This window comes from Apis laboriosa, unplaced genomic scaffold, assembly GCF_014066325.1.
Source record: "Apis laboriosa isolate Shangri-la unplaced genomic scaffold, ASM1406632v1 scaffold69_cov144, whole genome shotgun sequence".
Taxonomy (NCBI): Eukaryota; Metazoa; Arthropoda; class Insecta; order Hymenoptera; family Apidae; genus Apis; species Apis laboriosa.
The window spans coordinates 662,962-682,172 of NW_025224165.1; the positions used below are offsets into that span (position 1 = coordinate 662,962).

The 19,211-nt window shown below is 17.8% G+C and overlaps 1 protein-coding gene across 1 annotated transcript in view; it reads left to right on the forward strand.

The window, feature by feature from the left end:
* LOC122719029 (basement membrane-specific heparan sulfate proteoglycan core protein-like) overlaps positions 1 to 19,211 on the forward strand; it is a 310,786-nt gene that overhangs the window by 189,078 nt on the left and 102,497 nt on the right. Inside the window, exon 2 of the mRNA XM_043944539.1 lies at positions 11,753 to 11,922. Coding sequence (XP_043800474.1) covers positions 11,753 to 11,922 — 170 coding nt within the window. The remainder of the gene's footprint in view (positions 1 to 11,752; positions 11,923 to 19,211) is intronic.

Below are 19,211 nucleotides of genomic sequence, written 5' to 3' on the forward strand. Positions count from 1 at the left end.
ATAAAATAAATATAATAAAATATATTATAATTTAAAATTTATAAAATTTATTATATAATTAAATAAGAAATATATAAAATTATACTTTATTGTTCATATATTTTTATCTTTCATATAAAATGTTTTAATTTCAAATTATAATATTTTATAATCTAATAATTTTTTGACATAAGTAATTTAAAACAATTTTTAAAAAAATTATATGATTTAATAATTATGATTTTATTTTAAAAAACAATAATTTATGATTTTATTTAATAAAACACTTAATATATATAATAAAATACTTCATATAAAAGAAGCTATTGAGCTTCATATAAAAGAAGCTCTATCTATAAAAAAAGCTATTGAAAAAAATAAAAGAAGCTGTAATATTGCATAATATAGTATTTCTTTATACCAAAAACTTTGTAAAAATATTTTTTTAAAATATATTTTTTTATAATATTATTTTCTTAAAAAAAATTTCATTTTCACTTTTATAAAATAAATACTGTATAATTAAAATATGCCACTTATACATCTATTTATACTTCAAATATAATTTTTTATATTTTTTATATAGTTATAAGTTAAGAAACTTTTCTTTTTTATGTATTGTATATTGATCTTATATTTAAATTTATGTTAGAATTATGTTTTTCTCATAAGAAAATATGTTTTATTTAAAATATTTTTTAATTAATACATAATTTAACAATTGTACTTATATGTATGTAAACAGTTTAATTTTGTATATCGATTTAAAGTATTAAATAATATCAATATTTGTTCAGTGTTAAAAACATCATTAGCTAAATTAATATTCAATAATCAATATTCTATTCTTCTTAATAAAAAATATAAAAATATAAGCTTTAATATAGCTATATTAAATATAAGCTTATATAAGCTTTAATTAATTCATGTCAGTCAAATAATAATTTTTTAACATAATATATTTTTAACATAAATAATAAGATTAAGAGGATGTATATATATAAAATGAACTTTATTTTTAAAATGATATAAACATATATGATAAATAAATATATTTAAGTAGTAAATTTGTACTAATTTGTTTTCAGGGATATATAATACATAATATATATAATATTATATATGCTTTTCTTATTAAATACAAGTGAAACAAAAATGTTTAATTACAGCACAATTTTCTAATATATCAAATACAGAAAATTCTTAATTTAATACATTTTTAATTTTTTTAATTCCCTTAATATATTTCCAATTATTTGTTTAAAGAGGTAAAATTTGTAATTATGTAATAATTACTACGAAATATAAATAATATAAATAGAAAAGATAATATAAAGATAAATATAAATAAATATAAAGATACTTTAAAATTTATAACGAAACTGAAAAAATTTCATTATTTGAATTAATATTGGAAATAAATGAATATGATCAGATTTTTAGTAAATATTTTAATATTTATAATAATAATATAATATTTTATATAATATTTTATAAATATAATAATAAATATAATATTATATAATATTTTATTATAGGAATTAAAGGAAAATATTGCTTTGAAACCTAAATATTTTTTTAATAATAATTTCTTATAAAATAATTTATAAAATTTATTATTTCCATTTTATTTTTATGATACAATCATCTTTTCAAAATATTATTCTTTATGAAATAAAAGTAATTTTATATTTATATTTTCTATTTTGTTAATTATTTAATATATTATTTTATTCAATAATCAAATTATTATTTAGAATAATTATTTCAAATTAATATTTAATATTCTATATAAAATATCTTTTAATAAGGAATTCTTATAATTTTAATAAATATTTTTTTTATATAATTTATTAAATATTTATATTTTACATATATTTTATATATTTATATAAAATATTATGAAAATATTATAAAAATATAAGATTTAATACAGAACATTAAATATCATAAAAGAATTCTCTTTTTTTTGTTAGATCTATACTATTTTTCTATCTCTTTCTATTATCATAATTGATAATTTCTAAAAAATTTTTGTTTCATTTCTTATATGACACATTAAATTTTTATTATTTAAACAACTGTATTGAAATAATACAACTTGAACAATTGAACAACTGTATCAAATAATATTTATGTCTATTTTAAAGAAATGTAACAAAGAATAAATATTTTTTATATAAAAATAGGTAGAAAAAATATGTCATGTACTTTTAATAATTTAAAAATTGTTGTTCATGTATTATATTATTATCTAAAATATTATAATAATAATTTTATTAAAATATATAAGTTAAAAATATGTAAATTAGAAATATATTTTATAAAATAAATAAATTGTAAATATTATAAAATAGTAAATATTAAAAAAATAAAAAATTAATGTATTATTCTATTTAAAAAAAATAGCATCTTTTTTAGATAGTTTGCAAAGAATTTTTTATCTGTATTATTAAATCCTACTCAAATATTGATAACTATATATAATTTGAAAAAAAATGATATATTAATATCATTTTAAAAAAAATAATTTAATTTTTTATTTCATTCTTTATTTCATTTGATACATATACAAACATATATTTATTTACTATAACGTCCCGAAAGAAAACGTCGTCAATTATAAAATTCAAGAATTTGTATAGAATTTGTATTCTAAGTTGAATAACATTTTGAAAACTTAAAGAAATGGAACAACAAATTTATGTGAATGATAAATTGTATTAGTATCAATGTAATTGTATGGGAGTATATATATGTACAAAAAGGAAGCTAGAATGCGTAGAATTACTTTCGTTATATGTTAACTTTCAGAGCGAACAATTCGTAATGTCGAGAGTACGAGCCATTTGAATTTAGCAAGAGATTTTGCATTTCACTTACATTAGCAATTTGAAACAAAATATTTTGACGATATTTCTCGATTTTTTTTTGTATTATAAAAAAAAAAGAAAATTTCAAAATTTTTTTAAAAAAACATAACATTCTGAATGATAAGCAATAATTCTATAAAACTATAGCAACTATTTGTTCTAGCTATGATATTTTTATTTGATTTTGAAGAGATATATGATTATATTGAATATATTGAAGTATGAAAGAAAAATCGAAAATAACGCCGTGAATATTTGTGTTTTTTCGATTTTCCTTATGATTTATTTTATTTCGTAATATATTATATGTATCAATATATATGTATGCAATATTGGATCGATAAATCAAAAGGCTGAGATAGAATTTCAGTAAAATTATACATGTTTGATGGATATGATCATATAATTTTATTATTATCAAATTCACATTATATTTCAATTTGTATTGAAGCAATAAATGCAATAATTATATATTATAAAGATATTCCTGATTTTGAAATAATAAAAATTAAAAAAAGTTTTAGAAAAGTTTTTAGAAACATTATAAAAAAAATTGATATAAACAATTTACTATTATAATATATCATACACTATTATACATATATAATGAAAATTTAGATACAAATAAAAAATATTTTTATATAGATTCTTTCTTTTATTATTTTTACTTGTAGATATTATAAATATATTATATATTATATAATATTGTATAATTTTAATATATATAATATATATTATTTAATAATATTATAATTTTATATATTTATATAATATTATATAATTTTAATATAATATATATTATTTAATATANATATAATATTATATATTATATATATATATATATATATAAATACATATAATGATTTTATTTTTCATTTCTGAATGATACACAAATATGAATTTAATTAATTTTAAATTATTATTATATTAAGTTATATAAAATTATATACAAATTTATATACATAAAATTATAAAATTTAAAAAATTATAAATACAAGCGTTTTATTTAAATTTTCATATCATGATAATTATACAGATAATGTAACATTTAAAATATCCATTATATTTCCATTCTAATGTAATGATTCAGATAACCATCATGTAATGATTCAGATAATACCATCTCTGCAGAATAATTCTAAGTCGGCGACAAGAATAAAAACCGATGGTCTTTTAAATTCTTCGTCTTCTCGTTAAATATTTCACAGATGTTAAAACATTTTTAATATAGTCTAGGGATTCGTGAACTTCTTGACCAATGCTTTTCTTTGAAACTATTTTAACAGCAAAACAGTTGTAAGATGTTGATTCAAATTGGCAAAAAGTATCGAGCATTTCAACAAACGGCATTTATCGACGAATGATTCGTTTCAAGCCATTAACAAGCGCCCTAACTTTTCCCGAAAACATTTCAAAACCGAAGTTCAACCAGAACAAGGCAGATAAACGAAGTTCTTTGTACTTTTTTATTATTTTGAGACGATTTCAGTTTTAAAACATTTTTTGTTTCGGATCTATTTAAAAACATAAAAAATCTTTTTTATTATTTTTCAACCAATTTGTGATTAATATATAAACCTGTTTTATGATTTATTCATACATAGTTTGACAGAGAGTCTGCAACAATTTTTTCAAATTAAAACAATCCTTTCCTAAGAAATTTATAAATGAAATAAATTTTATATAAATTTTAAGATAAAATTTTAATTATAAATTTTATTTTAAATAAGATTTTTAAATAAATTTTAAATATCAAGCATTATTGGATTTTTCTAATTATAGTAATTATTTTATATTTGATTATAATTATTTTATTACTTATATATTTTATCTATATAAAATATATTTATTTATATATTTTTTTATATATTTTATATATGTAGATATATAATAAAAGCAATAAAGATTACATGAAATATTTGTTTATTTATTAATTTCTGCAGTTTTAGTTTTTAATTAATTACTTATATATATATATATATATATATATGTTTTATTTTATTTTATCTTATTTTATTATGACTTATTATTTATTCTCTCTAACGATTATATTATAATATATTTGAAATTCGAATTGTAAATTTGACAAAATGTTATTTTTTGTATATATCTTGCATTATCAAATTTTTTCATTTTTTTAAAATATTAATTTTATAAAAATTATAAATCACATTAACATTATTTTCTTATAAAATATATTCATATTATATTTCATTAAAAATATATTAATCTTTTATCTATTATTAACAATTTAAATGCTTCATTAAACATGTAATTTTATCAAATAAATTCTGATAATTATTAATTTTTCATTGTAATTCAATAAAAAATTGACTTTAAAATTATAGACTTGAGATGAAAAAAAATTTCATGAATTTTTCGGATTTTATTAAAATACATAAAGAAACTCATGCAAATATTAGGATTATATACTCTCAGTAATATTTCAATGAAAGCATCATTAATTTGAAATATAATCGTTAAAATTATATCGTTATAGAAATTGGAATATAAATCGAATAGCTATACTTATGTATTTTGTGAATTTTTGTTTTGAATATTTTACTTTATATTATATGAAAAAAAATATCATTCATTTTCTTTTTCTCTTTTTATTAAACATTTCATCAATATATGAATTTTAATATGGAAATTTATTTTAATTTTACATAAATATTTTATTTATATAATTATATTATATATTATATATAAAATAATTTTCTAGTTTTTAAAATAATTCTTTTTAAATTCGCTAATTATCTTATAATTATTATATTCTTATAAATGAATAAATTATTATTTAATATACTTTAGAATAAATAATAATGTATAATATAAATATAAACTTTAGAATGAATAATAATGTATATGTATAATGTATTTATATGTTATAAGATAACTAATGAATTTAGAAAAATATAAAGACATTATTTAATAATGATGCATAAATTAAATTAATGTAAAATTTAGATATATTAAATAATTATTTATTTATTTATAAAAATACAATTATAAGATAATTACTAAATTTAAAAACCATATAATTTCAATATATTTCATAGAAAATTATTTATATATATTTACTTATATGTAAAATAAAATATTCATATAGAATTTAAATAGATCTCCATATATTGAAATATTTAATTTATATATTAGTGAAATATTTAATAAAAGAAGAGAAAGAAAATAAAAAATATTTTTTGAAATATATATTTAATAATTATTGTATAAATTTTATGTTCTCATTATATTCTTAACTTTATTATTATACATTTTATTGAAAAATAATTTATAAAATATGTTCTTTTATGTAATTATTTATTGTTAAAATATAAAATATTTTTCGTTAATATTATGGTATTTTTCAGTACTGAATAATATTTGGAGAAATAAATATTTCAAATGATTTTAAATCTTATATTTTTTAATTTAAATACATAGTTCAATTTAAATATAACGATTTAAATAGGATATAAAATTTTAGCAAATAAAATATTTTCATTTTAACAATTTGAATTACAAAATAAAATATTTTATTTTAATAATTTGGCATAAAAGAAAATATTTTAATTTTATATTGAGTCATTCCATAAGTGTAGTTTCTTTGATTCATTTTTTGACCTTAAGAATTAATTAAGAATTTTTTATGTTGAGGACCGTATTATATTGAAAAAAAATTAAGATGAGAATAATTATAAATAATAGTAATAAAAAATATTTATACTTACATAAAAATATCTGGCTAATTGTACAATGATTTTTGATACACAGTATATAAAGAGAGATTATATTTATAATAAACTATTTGTATTCATAAATTTATTGAATTCGAATCATTTTCAGCAATAATAATTAAAATAAAGAAAATAAATTAAAAGTAAATTAAACAATTCAAAACAAAATTCAAATATTTTCAATATTCTTCAAATAAAATACTAAAATATTTTCAAATATTTTAAAAACTTACCTAGTTCTTCTATTTTATATATATATATATAAATTATATACTTATATTATAGATATAATATATATATATTATATATAGAGTATATATATATATATATATATATTACATAAATTATATTATAGAAAAAAAATTATATAGTTTAATAATATTAATAATATTTTCATATTCATTCAATTGTTATCATTTCAATATTCAGAAAATTATAACTTTGATAACAATTATGAGATAATATAATACAAAAAAAAAAGAAAAAGAATATGTTATTACTATTATTATTATCTAAAAAGAAAAAAAAATATTTGAAATTTGATTCATAGATATATAGCTAGAATATATTAAAAGTTGAAAAATGATCTTAAACTGCTACTGTAAAATAGTTATCGATCATTTGAAAATCACAGTTGTAGAAGCACATTTCACTGCTGTTATCGTTTCATCGGACTGACATGACATTCGAATTGATTTGAAGCAACAACAGCTATATTTAGTGCGTTCTACACGTTTGTACGAATGTGAAAACTCGATGACGGTATTGATTAAAAGCGAAATATTTTTTTGCATATCGCATGTTTGCATGTTTCGCTATAGCACGACATCAATTATCATTCTTTTTACAAGAGTTTATCGATCGACTGTTACTCATATATATGTCATAATATCTTATGACTGGATGTTTCGTGTAACGTAGCTTTTTAGTAAAAAGCTAACAATGAGAACACCAGGACAAACGAACTGAGTGACGGGTGAAAAAGCCAACCATTAAAGGACTCTTGAATGAGAACACGCGATTCTGTCGTAAGTATGACTATACCAACGATTAATTATTGATTCAAATTTTAGTCGTGTCCAATTAATCATGCCTCAGCTGCAAAGGCTATATTTGAATTCCTATAATATTGTTTCAAAGAATTCTAGAAATTTGAAAACAAGGAAAGTCTGCTTTGCTCTGATTCACACTTATTTTACGATATTTTAGAAACCAATGAATATTTCACTAACAATTTGAAATAATTTTAATTCTTCTTTCGTAATATAGAATTGCGTAAATTTTTGTTAAAAATATCTTTTTTTTTTAGTTATAAAAATAAGAATTATTTATATATTTAATATAATTCAAAGATAAATGTTTATTAATGATATTAAAGAAATATTAATATATGTATCTTTTATTTTATAATCAAATATTTATAAATTAATAAAATTAATTCTAATAATCAATTAATAAATTACAAAATAGTTTCTTGTTTTTTAAAATTTTATTATAGAATTATAACATTTTTTATAATTTCAAAATATTTTTATTCAAGAATAAATAAAAAAGAATGTAACAATCATATATAATTAATGAAAAAATAAAATTAAATTTATAATAATTCATAATTAATAAATTTCAAATTTTAAGCTTGTAAATGCATTAAATTGATATATTTTTTCATACAAAACATTGATATGAAAATGCATTTATCGATCACATGTTTAAGAGAATTGAGCTCCAAGATAAAGAAAATATATGCAGTTCATGATAAGAAAGTAAAATGATCAATTTCCGTTCTAAAAATTTGTTAATTTGTTTGCAAATTTTTAATTTAGATATCAAAATAATTCCCGTAGAAAAAATTCTATTAACACATTTGCATCATTAATAAGTTATCGAGTATTGATCACATCAATTCTTTCAGATACGTTTTCATTAAAATTCAAATTCCGTTGTAATACACAGTCTAGTGAATAATAATACCTTGCACAAAGAGAATTTACAATTAGACATCTTCATGATGAATAGAATTAATTGAAATCGATGGAATAAAGACTGACTTGTCTATCCGAATATCTGAATACTTATATGGGGCATGATGATATTTATAATCCAATAACTAATTTAAAAAAAAATGTGAATTATATTTGCAATATAAAACGATATTAAAAACCCAAACGGAAAATTATAAAAAATAGAAAATTCAATCAATCAAAATTATATATATAATATATAATTCAATTCTATTCTTTTTTTATCACTTATTTTTCGTTACTAATAAAATACTAATGTATACAACTATTATTATTATTAATAATATTATTAAAAAAATATTTTATTATCTAAATGATAAATTATTCTCAAGAAGAATGTACTTGAAAAAGAATATAAGAATTGTTATATACTTGAAAAAAATTATAAATTTAATTCATTTAAGTATTGCGAAAATATTGATGATTCAAATTTATATATATATTTATATATATTTTTAAGATTATATATATATATATATATATATAAAGTATTATATATTTATATATATATATATATATAAATTTTAAGATTATATATATATATTCATAATGTTAGAAAAAAAATTACACTTATTTTTCTCCATAAAATTATTTATTTTCTCTATAAAATTTAGTCAGATTTTGATTATTTTTGATTTGTATATTCTATATTTTATATTATATTTTTTATTCTAATAGTATTTGAATTGCGAAAATTCTGAAAATCAATTCAGAAAATATTTTTGTGAATATTACAAATTAGGTTGAAAGTTTACACAATGGCAAACTGCATTCAAATTATAGTGAAACAAGAACTACGTCAATTTGTGAAAACTTTATTAATGGAGAGGAGAATGAGTTCAAGACTGAACTGAACTACTACAACTATTTGAATGATTAGAATTAGTAGGACTTCGTGAAACTGCAACAAGTAATTGTATACTACTTGTACAATACTATAATCATATCTTTATTCATAAAATTAAAAGATTATTCATTTTTGAAAAATTGTTGATAATTTATTATAATTTAGAATATATATATAATAACCAATTTCAATTCATTTTAAAGATAAAGTCTTCAGTTTTTATGTTTGAATTGTATTTTGTCAAAAATTGAATTTTAAAAAGAAAATTGAATTTTCTTTTATATTAAAACGGAGAATGAAATATAAATGAAAATGAAAAAATTTTTTCTCAATTCTATAAATTTTATATATATATATATATATATATATATATATAATTTTATATATATAAGTGTATGTTTAATATATTTAATACGGTTAAGCTCAGAGATGAGTGGCTTTATGGTATAATTATTAAACACAGCTCTTGGAATTTTGTCAATTGAAAAATTTATTTTTAAATATTTAAAAAATTGAAAAGTTCCCTAATTTATAGATTACTAATATGTCACTATAAGGCCAATGTTCAAAAGATCGTGGATCTTGGTAATTACTTTCGATAATTCCAGGTACTCGAATAAGGAAACCCAGACAGCCACTAATAGACAATTCCTCTTTCCAAAACATTCACGAGCGACCTATAGGGAAATTATTCAGGATCATCTTCCTCCAAGGAATAGCTCCACCCTCTTGAATTCTTAATTTTTTGCAGATTTGAAGAGTGGGAAAAAGGCCCAAGTTCTTGTCATAATGGTTTTGCCCTGATGAATTTTATTAGAATATAAATATAAAATTATATAATATAATTAAAATTAGTAGACTTTCGTATAATAATTTAGATACGTATAACTTAGAAATACATATAACTTAGAAAACGTATAACTTAGAAAAAATTTGCTCCGTGTAATTAGCACAACTAAAATCTCGTCGCTAGTATTATTTTGTATAATAAATTTCAAAATTCAGTAAATTGAATTCGTTTTTATTTCTCCAATTTGGAATGGTCTTTTGACTAATTAGAAAAATCTTAGTCAGTATTCCATGTGCAAAATTAGTCAATTCCAAAAAATTTATGGAATCGATTATGAAGACAGTAATTAAATATATTTGTTAAATATATAATATATTAAATATAATGTTACAATATATAATTATAGTATATAGTATATACGTTATAGTATATAATTAGTTTATACAGTATATAAAATTAAATATAGATTTGAATAAACATACAAGAACAATATAAAAAAATAATAACTAGCCAAGTAACCAACATTTTTAAATATAACAAACAAATTAAATCACATATATTAAATATATATTAAATATAATAAATTATATAAATATATATTAAATATATATTAAATATAATAAACATATATCAAATACACATTAAGCACACATTAAACATATATACTTAAATTGTACATAAACATATGCTGCACAATTTCGATGCTTTTAATTATATATTTTTATTTAAAATGCAATAAAGTAGCAATGAAAAGTTGTATGACAACTTTTAAAAAATCGTTATAAAAGATTTTTTATTTTACTTGAATAAAATATATACTTTTATTCTAAAATGAATTACAAACAAAATTTATCAAAATATTAAAATCACTTTAATATATAAAATATTATAGGAAAAATAAATCAGTTTTCTATTCTATTTGCTAATATAAAAATATGTTTAAAAACATTAAATTCTAAAATATGAAAATAAAAGTTTTATTTTTTAAAAATAAGGTTACATAAAGTATCATGTGAGATTTATTCATGAAGTTTTTGATTGAAAATTAACAATTCTTCAATCAAAATTAAATAATCTTTCTACAGAACAAGTTATAAATCTGTATAAGATAAATATAATTTTAAGGAACAACTGTTAAAAAACTTAAAAATCTAAAATTCTCTCTTAAATTGTTTTATAAAAAATTAATAATAACTAAGGAAATTTTTTAAACTTACATTAATTTTTATTTTATTAAGAATATTAGATCTATTAAATAAAAAGAATGTAATATATGAATAATTAATTAATGAATTATTAATAATTCATAATGAATAATTAATTAAATGAAATTATTATTTTTATACATCATATAAAATATTTTGTCTTTCCATCTCGAAATATCGTACATATTTGTTTATATGTTTCAATCCATCTTTGTAACAAAATTATGTAAAAGAAATAACCGCATCATTGATGTAACTTAAGAACAAAATTCCTTTAACGATGTTTATTACTTTTGGCAGAATGCACAGCGAAGACTGGAGGATCAGTAGTAGAGCATCATCCGTCTTCTTACTGGGAACAACCCTTTAGTCAGCCTTATTTCGACAATACGACAAAAAGAGAAACCACGACAACTGTAGGCCAAACCGCTTTTCTTCATTGCAAAGTGCGCAATCTTGGTGATCGTGCTGTAAGTTCAAATTTCCTTATTGCTTAACTCCCAGTAATTTAATAAGAATACAAAAGTGTTACACAGCTGAGTAATTAGTTGAATGAAAGTTCCGATGTCATGCTTTGTTTTCTTCAATGTTTTTTATTTCATTTTCTTGTTCTTTTCTTTTATCAATTTTTCTTCAATTTTTCTAATGATTGAAATTCATTTTATTATGAATATATTTTCTTTTTTTTTTATTTTATCAAAAATGGAATACTAATTGCACTAATCGAACATTAATAAAATGTAAAATTTCATATAATTAATATAATGTACAATTTTTTAAAATAATTTTTAATCATTTAAATATTTCCAAATGTTTTGGAAATTAGTTCAAAACCGTCCTATTAAATCTGTTTATACACATTGTATATGCTATGAACATGAATACCATTTTCGTAATTTATTGTGTTAAATTCATTATATTTGTAAGCGATTATGGAATTGCGAAAGTTAAATATCCAAAAAATAATTGTAAATTAATTTACCAAATCTTTTCAATTAAATTTCATATTTATTTTGGTGCAATCTTTTCACCGAAATGGCTTTCAATTATAATAATTTGTATTCTAAATTGATATAATATATATATATATATATANATATTAATAATATATTATTATATTTATAATATAATAATTATTTATATATATAAATATAATATATATATAATAATAATATCAATGCTCGAAAACAAAGTTAAGTTTCAAATAATATTTTCCCTTATTCACATATAATAATATAAATATTCATATATAATAATATAATTCTAAAAAAGCGATAATAATTGAAATCAAAGATAGATTTATTATTAAAAAATTATGCTTTTACATTGGACAAAATTATTCTTTGCTAATATTAGATTTATTGCGTTAGAAATACATAAAATATGCAAAGCAAAACTTATATAATCCTATCATATATCTATCTAATAATTCTTAATACTTAATAATTAAAATAAAATTTTTGAATAAAATAATATAAGAGAATCAGTAAATTCATTTTTAAAAATTACAAATATAATATAATATATAATAAATAAAGAAATTACATATATACTCAATTTCTATTGCCAATTTTATTTTCTGTCCAGATGACTTATCGAAAATTCCGAAAATGAATTGAGCATAACCAAATTATTAGATTTATTCTTTTATAGAAATATTGAAATATTTTATACATAAATAATAAATTGGAAAGTTAAAAATAGCTAATTCAAATTTCTAAAATACTACAAAAAAATCTAGATAATTGAAACAACGTCAACTATATCTAATATAATATTATTGATATATCAAAAAAAAAAAAAAAAAAAAAAAAACCAGAAAATCTTATTCATAGTAATATAATACAGACAGAAATTATGAATATAAATATATGATAATAAATATATCATATCTGAAACATCTAAAAATTCAACATATTATATTACAGGAGTATACGATTCAAATCACGCTAGAAAACATCCAAATCCCATATAAGAAATCAAAATGTAAACAATTAAAGAAAAAAGCAAATTCCGCAATAAGCAATAATAATATAGAAGCAATAATAATATAAACATATATATATATATATATATATGTATGTATGTACATAATAAAAACAATTCTTTCATTTTTTATATTTGGTTTTATCAATGCTTAGAACAGCAACCATATTATTTATGTAATAAATTCGGTAACAAAATTATATCATACTGTATGAAATTATAGTATTTTAATGCATTCTTGGATGATTATGATACTAATTTATTCAAATTTTATGTACATATTAAATATTTCTTTTTTAATAATGTAGAGAAAAATCAAATATTTTAATATTCTACAAGATCTGTTTAAATGGAAAAATGAGTAGAACAAAATGATAGCACACATCTAAAAAAATAGATCAACGAATATTTTTGTTTGAGAATGAAAAGATTTTTGATATATTTTTATGCATTGAATCTGAATCTGAGCATAAAAATTACATATAATGATTTAAAATAAAAATAAATGAATAAAAAATATCGAATTTCATTTTATTTATAGAATATAATTTAAAAGAAATAATATATTTTTTTCAATATTTCTGTCAATTATATATATTTATTCTTCGCTTGTGAAATCAAATTTAATTTATCATCATAAGACTTTTTTCTTGCGATACATTCTTGCTTTGAAATTATTCCATTTTTAATTTTCTACTGATGATAAGGAGAAAGTTTTATGAAAATTCTATTTTATTTTTTTAATCAAGGAGACTAATAAAGTGAAAATATGGATTTATGATTTTTCAAACATTAAAGTAAATACTTTTCTAGCTCTTATTTTGGATATATTAAAAATGGAATAATTTCAAAGCGATATATCTTGGCAGAAGTTTTGATAATAAATTATATTTGACTTCGCAAGAAAATTAATGGAGTTAACATAAATATTGAAAAAAATTACTTACTTTGACTGTGTCTCATAAATATACCAACAATTCCAATCAATATTTTTTATTCATTTATTTTTTAACATAATAAGCAATGTCTGGATTCAGATTTAAAAATTCTTTTTATTTTCAAATCAAAAAAACTTATTAATTTGTTTTTTCAGACATGTTATTATTTTACATATTTTACATATTTTACATATTTTCTTAAATAAATAAAATTTATAAAAAAAATATTAACTGTATTTAAACTTTTATTATTAAGGAAAAAATAAATTATATTTAAAATTTGAATAAATTATATAGATTTTAAGAAACATTAAGTATCATAAGATATGCTATTACTTTGTTTGAAAGTATATCTCTACATATTAAAATAAAGTGCTCGTATATATATCAATGTTAACATATGTTAACATGTAGTTTATCAGTTTTAGCCTATATATGTCAAGAATAGATAGGCAAAATTCAATAGTTAAAGTTAAGAATAAAGTTATTTTAATAAATTACTTCAATAATTTATTATTCAAAATATTGAATAACCGCGAATAATTGTAGTACCAAATGGCCAAGATTATATAAAGAGTGTAAGTATCAAGTATAATACGAATAAATGTTATTCAAGCATTTTAATAAGTAATTAATTAAAGTAATTAAAGTAATTTTCGAAATTTTTAACTAATTATTTTTTCAACTGGTTAATATTCAACTCTGAGCAGTATCAACATTGACCATAGTTGGTTATTGATTTTTCCTCAAGTCAATTATGTTAATATCTGATATATATTCAGACATAATGATACAATATTCAAATGTCTGAAATAGAAAATTCTATAAAATTCTATAATAAAATATATATTAATTGCTAAGTAAATATAACGTTGCTATCATTTCAAAATGCATCATAATCAATGATTCGTATATAAAATAAAAAAAAATAAATATTGATTATTCATAACAATAGAATAAGATATAATATAAAAATAATATAAAAATAAAATTCATATTAAGATGAAAATTTAGAAATATAGAAGTAAACACATGAGAGTTGGATTTTTTGAAAATAAATGGATTTTAGTAAAAATAAAAACATCATGTATATATCTTTTAAAGAGTATATTTTTTTTCAATAAAATAATTGAATTGAAAAATCACATTATTTATTAAAAAATAAGATATTAATAAATACAGAAATATTAAAAAAATAAAATATTAATAAATACAGAAATATTAAAAAAAAAATAAAAAATAATTTCAAAAGTCAATAATTTTCAAAATATTATATTATTTATTATAAAATAAAGATTTTGAAAATATGTTATAATAATTAAATTATGTCAAATTTTTGTAAATATAATTTTTGTAAAATTATGTATGATTAATTTTGTAAAAAAAAAAGTAGGATAATAAAATGGAATTATTATTGTTTCTTTAATGTGATCATTAAAAAATTAAAAAGATTTTGTTTATATTGTTTCATTTTCTATTCTTTATTTTGAAAGTAGCAAAACTAAAAAAAAATTTATTTTATTAAATACCTTTTTAAAATGAAGTTGAAAGTATATAAAAATGTTTTAAATACGATATCTTTTTTTTTCTTCCCCCATAAATAAGAATTTTAAAAAAAAATAGAAGAAATCAGATAAAGTATAAAAAGAAAATAAAATTAACTTTAAAAAGCTCAAACTTTAAAAATATTTAATAAATAATAAATAAATAGAATAGTAGTATATCTTTATCAAAACCATAAAATTTTTGTATTTAATATTTTTAAACATGTTTCATCTTTAGAAAATATAAGATATTTTCATTTACAAATTTTTATATTCAGAGATATATCTGAATAAATATAAAATTTTCAAATAGTTTTTAAATATCTTGTATTTGTACTTTAATACTATGATCAGTGCCATGCTGCTATTATTCAGTATATTTACACATGTATTTATTTATGCATTTCTATAACAGTTTCTATAACTTTTCTTCTTTTCATATATTTAAATTATATAATTAATAAAAATTAATAATTTTATAAATAATATAATCAATTCTATAATACGTGGTAAAAATATATTTTATTGGTAAATATAAGAAAACCAATTGATCATTATATAATTTACATATAAATATAAATATATATAAATATANTTATTGATTCTTCTTTTATTTAATTAGTTCTTATTTTCAAATATAATCAAATGAAATAAATTCTTATTAATTTTATTTAAAAAGGTATACTTTGCTTATATTATATTTTTTTAATATATTTTAGAGAATGAACGAGATTTTAAACAATTTATATTTATATAATATTTTTCTCGTGCGAGAAAAAATTGTTTAAAATCTATGTATATATGAAACTAATTTTCAATATATTTGCAAAATGGTAATTTTATACTTACGTATATATATACATGTTATGTATATGTATATAAAAACTTTTATATAATAATAGCAATATCTTTTTACGAATATCTAGAAAATTATAGTTGATTCTTATATGAATAAAAAAATGTTTATTTTATTTTTTCTAACATAAAATAAAAATCATCGAAATTTATTAATTCATTTATTAAATTTATCTATTCTTATTTTTCTATTAAACAACAAAAATCGATAAGATAAAAAATAAATAATTATTTCAATTATCAAATATACATATATTTATTACAACAATTATATTAATTATGTATTTATTAAATTATTGTACAAAATATAATATCTTATGTAATTTCAAATTTATTTTATAATTTATTTTATAAAAATTTCATTTGAAATTATCAATAAATTCATTTTTATCATATATCTATCTTTCAATTATTAAAATATGTATATATATGTGTATTTATTAGAAACGCTTTATAAAAATAACTGATAGTTTAATAATAATCTTTTGAAGAAAAGCGATCTTTGAATATTTTCATTTTCATTGATATTTTAGTGGCTTTTAAATATCGTAATCGTAATCGTTTAAAATAACAAAAGGTATGTAGTTGTTGCGACAAACAACAGTGAACGTAATGTTGCCAAGTTGATTTTACTCCTGCGAATATAAACGCCTGTTTCTCGTAGATAGAGAACCGTGCACGTGGTACGATAGCTGAAGTGGGGCCGAAGTGAAGGGAAATCTGATTTATCGTCGATTACGATCGGTGATTGGATTCTGACGGGTTCCTGTGCGTCATGCGGTGATGCATGAATAACATCGATAACGAGTAATGTTACTACTCGATGTTGACCCATGCACTTATCTTCGAAAATACTTTCCATTATAAGATATCCGCAGATAAAATATGAGAAAACTTTTTTTCTATAAATTGAAAAATGAGCATAAACATTTAATTATCTTTAACAATTAATTGAAATTTTTTATTTGTCAATTTTATTATATTATTAGTTTTAACCGATTATATGAAATTTTTATGCAAACAATCATATTTGTGAAACTAATTTTAGAAACAGTAGAAATACAAAATTCTTGTAAACTTTTTTATAATTTTTGACAAATTGAACTTAAATATTTATTTTTTGTATTAGTACATTACTTATAAAAAAAAAAATATAACAAAATATGAATTTAGAACAAGTTCAAAAAATGACTTAAATCATTTAAATTAAAATATTGAATTTTATAAAAGTATTTTTATCAATCAAAAATATTTTATTATTTTATTTTGTGAGATAGAAAATATATTTTCTATTTTTCTGATATTAGAGCAAATTTGGAAAAATTCTAATTCATTTTTTGAAAAAATAATCAAAATAATGAAAAATAACGTTATTTTTTTTAAATTTTTATAATTTTTGACAATAAAAATATTGCACAAATAATTTAGAATATACATTATGTAAATTATAGTATTATGATAAATATTAGTGTATTAATTATATTCAAATATTTCTTTTTATTAAATCATCTCATCCAAGTATGATACTGACCTTAAAAAAAAAGGTATACCTCATAATAGAAAGGGTATAATAAATGTGAAAAATTATAAATTAATTAAAATATAATAAATAATTTTCTATATAAATGACAAATATTTTAATATTTTAAATATTCATCATGGAATCAATGAATGCAGCTGACATATTTTATTCAATTATTGTTTTTCGAGATTAATTTTTTCCGCATTTCATGGATTTATTTTTGTTTCTCTTTTAATGATTCAACATTTTTTATAAAAAAAAACCTTCATTTTCTAATTTTGAATATTATTTTAATTATTTTTCATATTTCTTTATATTTCTTCTAAATTGAAAAAAGTTCTGTTTTGTTATTTTGTTATTTATTTTGTTATTTATTTTATGGACTCTAATCTGTTGAATTATTCAAATGATAAGCTGTTTATTTTCTTTTCTGAGTCATCATTATTGTATTGATTTTTGAAATTGGTAAAATTATATTTAACAATTTCGTTGATATAAAGTCATCTTCAATTGAATGTAAAATTCTGTAAATATCTTGGTTGATTGAAAAACTATGAATATAATGTTATTTAACTCGTATAAAATAAAGTATTTTTCTAAATATAGTATTTTTCTTCCAAGTTAATATTAATATTTTCAAAGTATACCCGAAAGAATCATGAGAGAGGTCGATTTTCTCAATATAAAATAAAAATACAAACAGTGAGGAGGAAAAGTATTCACAAAGTATATATATATAATGAAATAAAATGAAATAACTTCTTTAAAATTATAGCATTTTAATTTTCTGAGATGTTATAAGAAAGATATTAATAGATAATGTAAAAAAAATTTTTTTAATTGAATTTTAATGAAAAAATATAGATCATGATTTTTATTTTTTTATCTTAATTTATGATGAAAAAAAAAATATG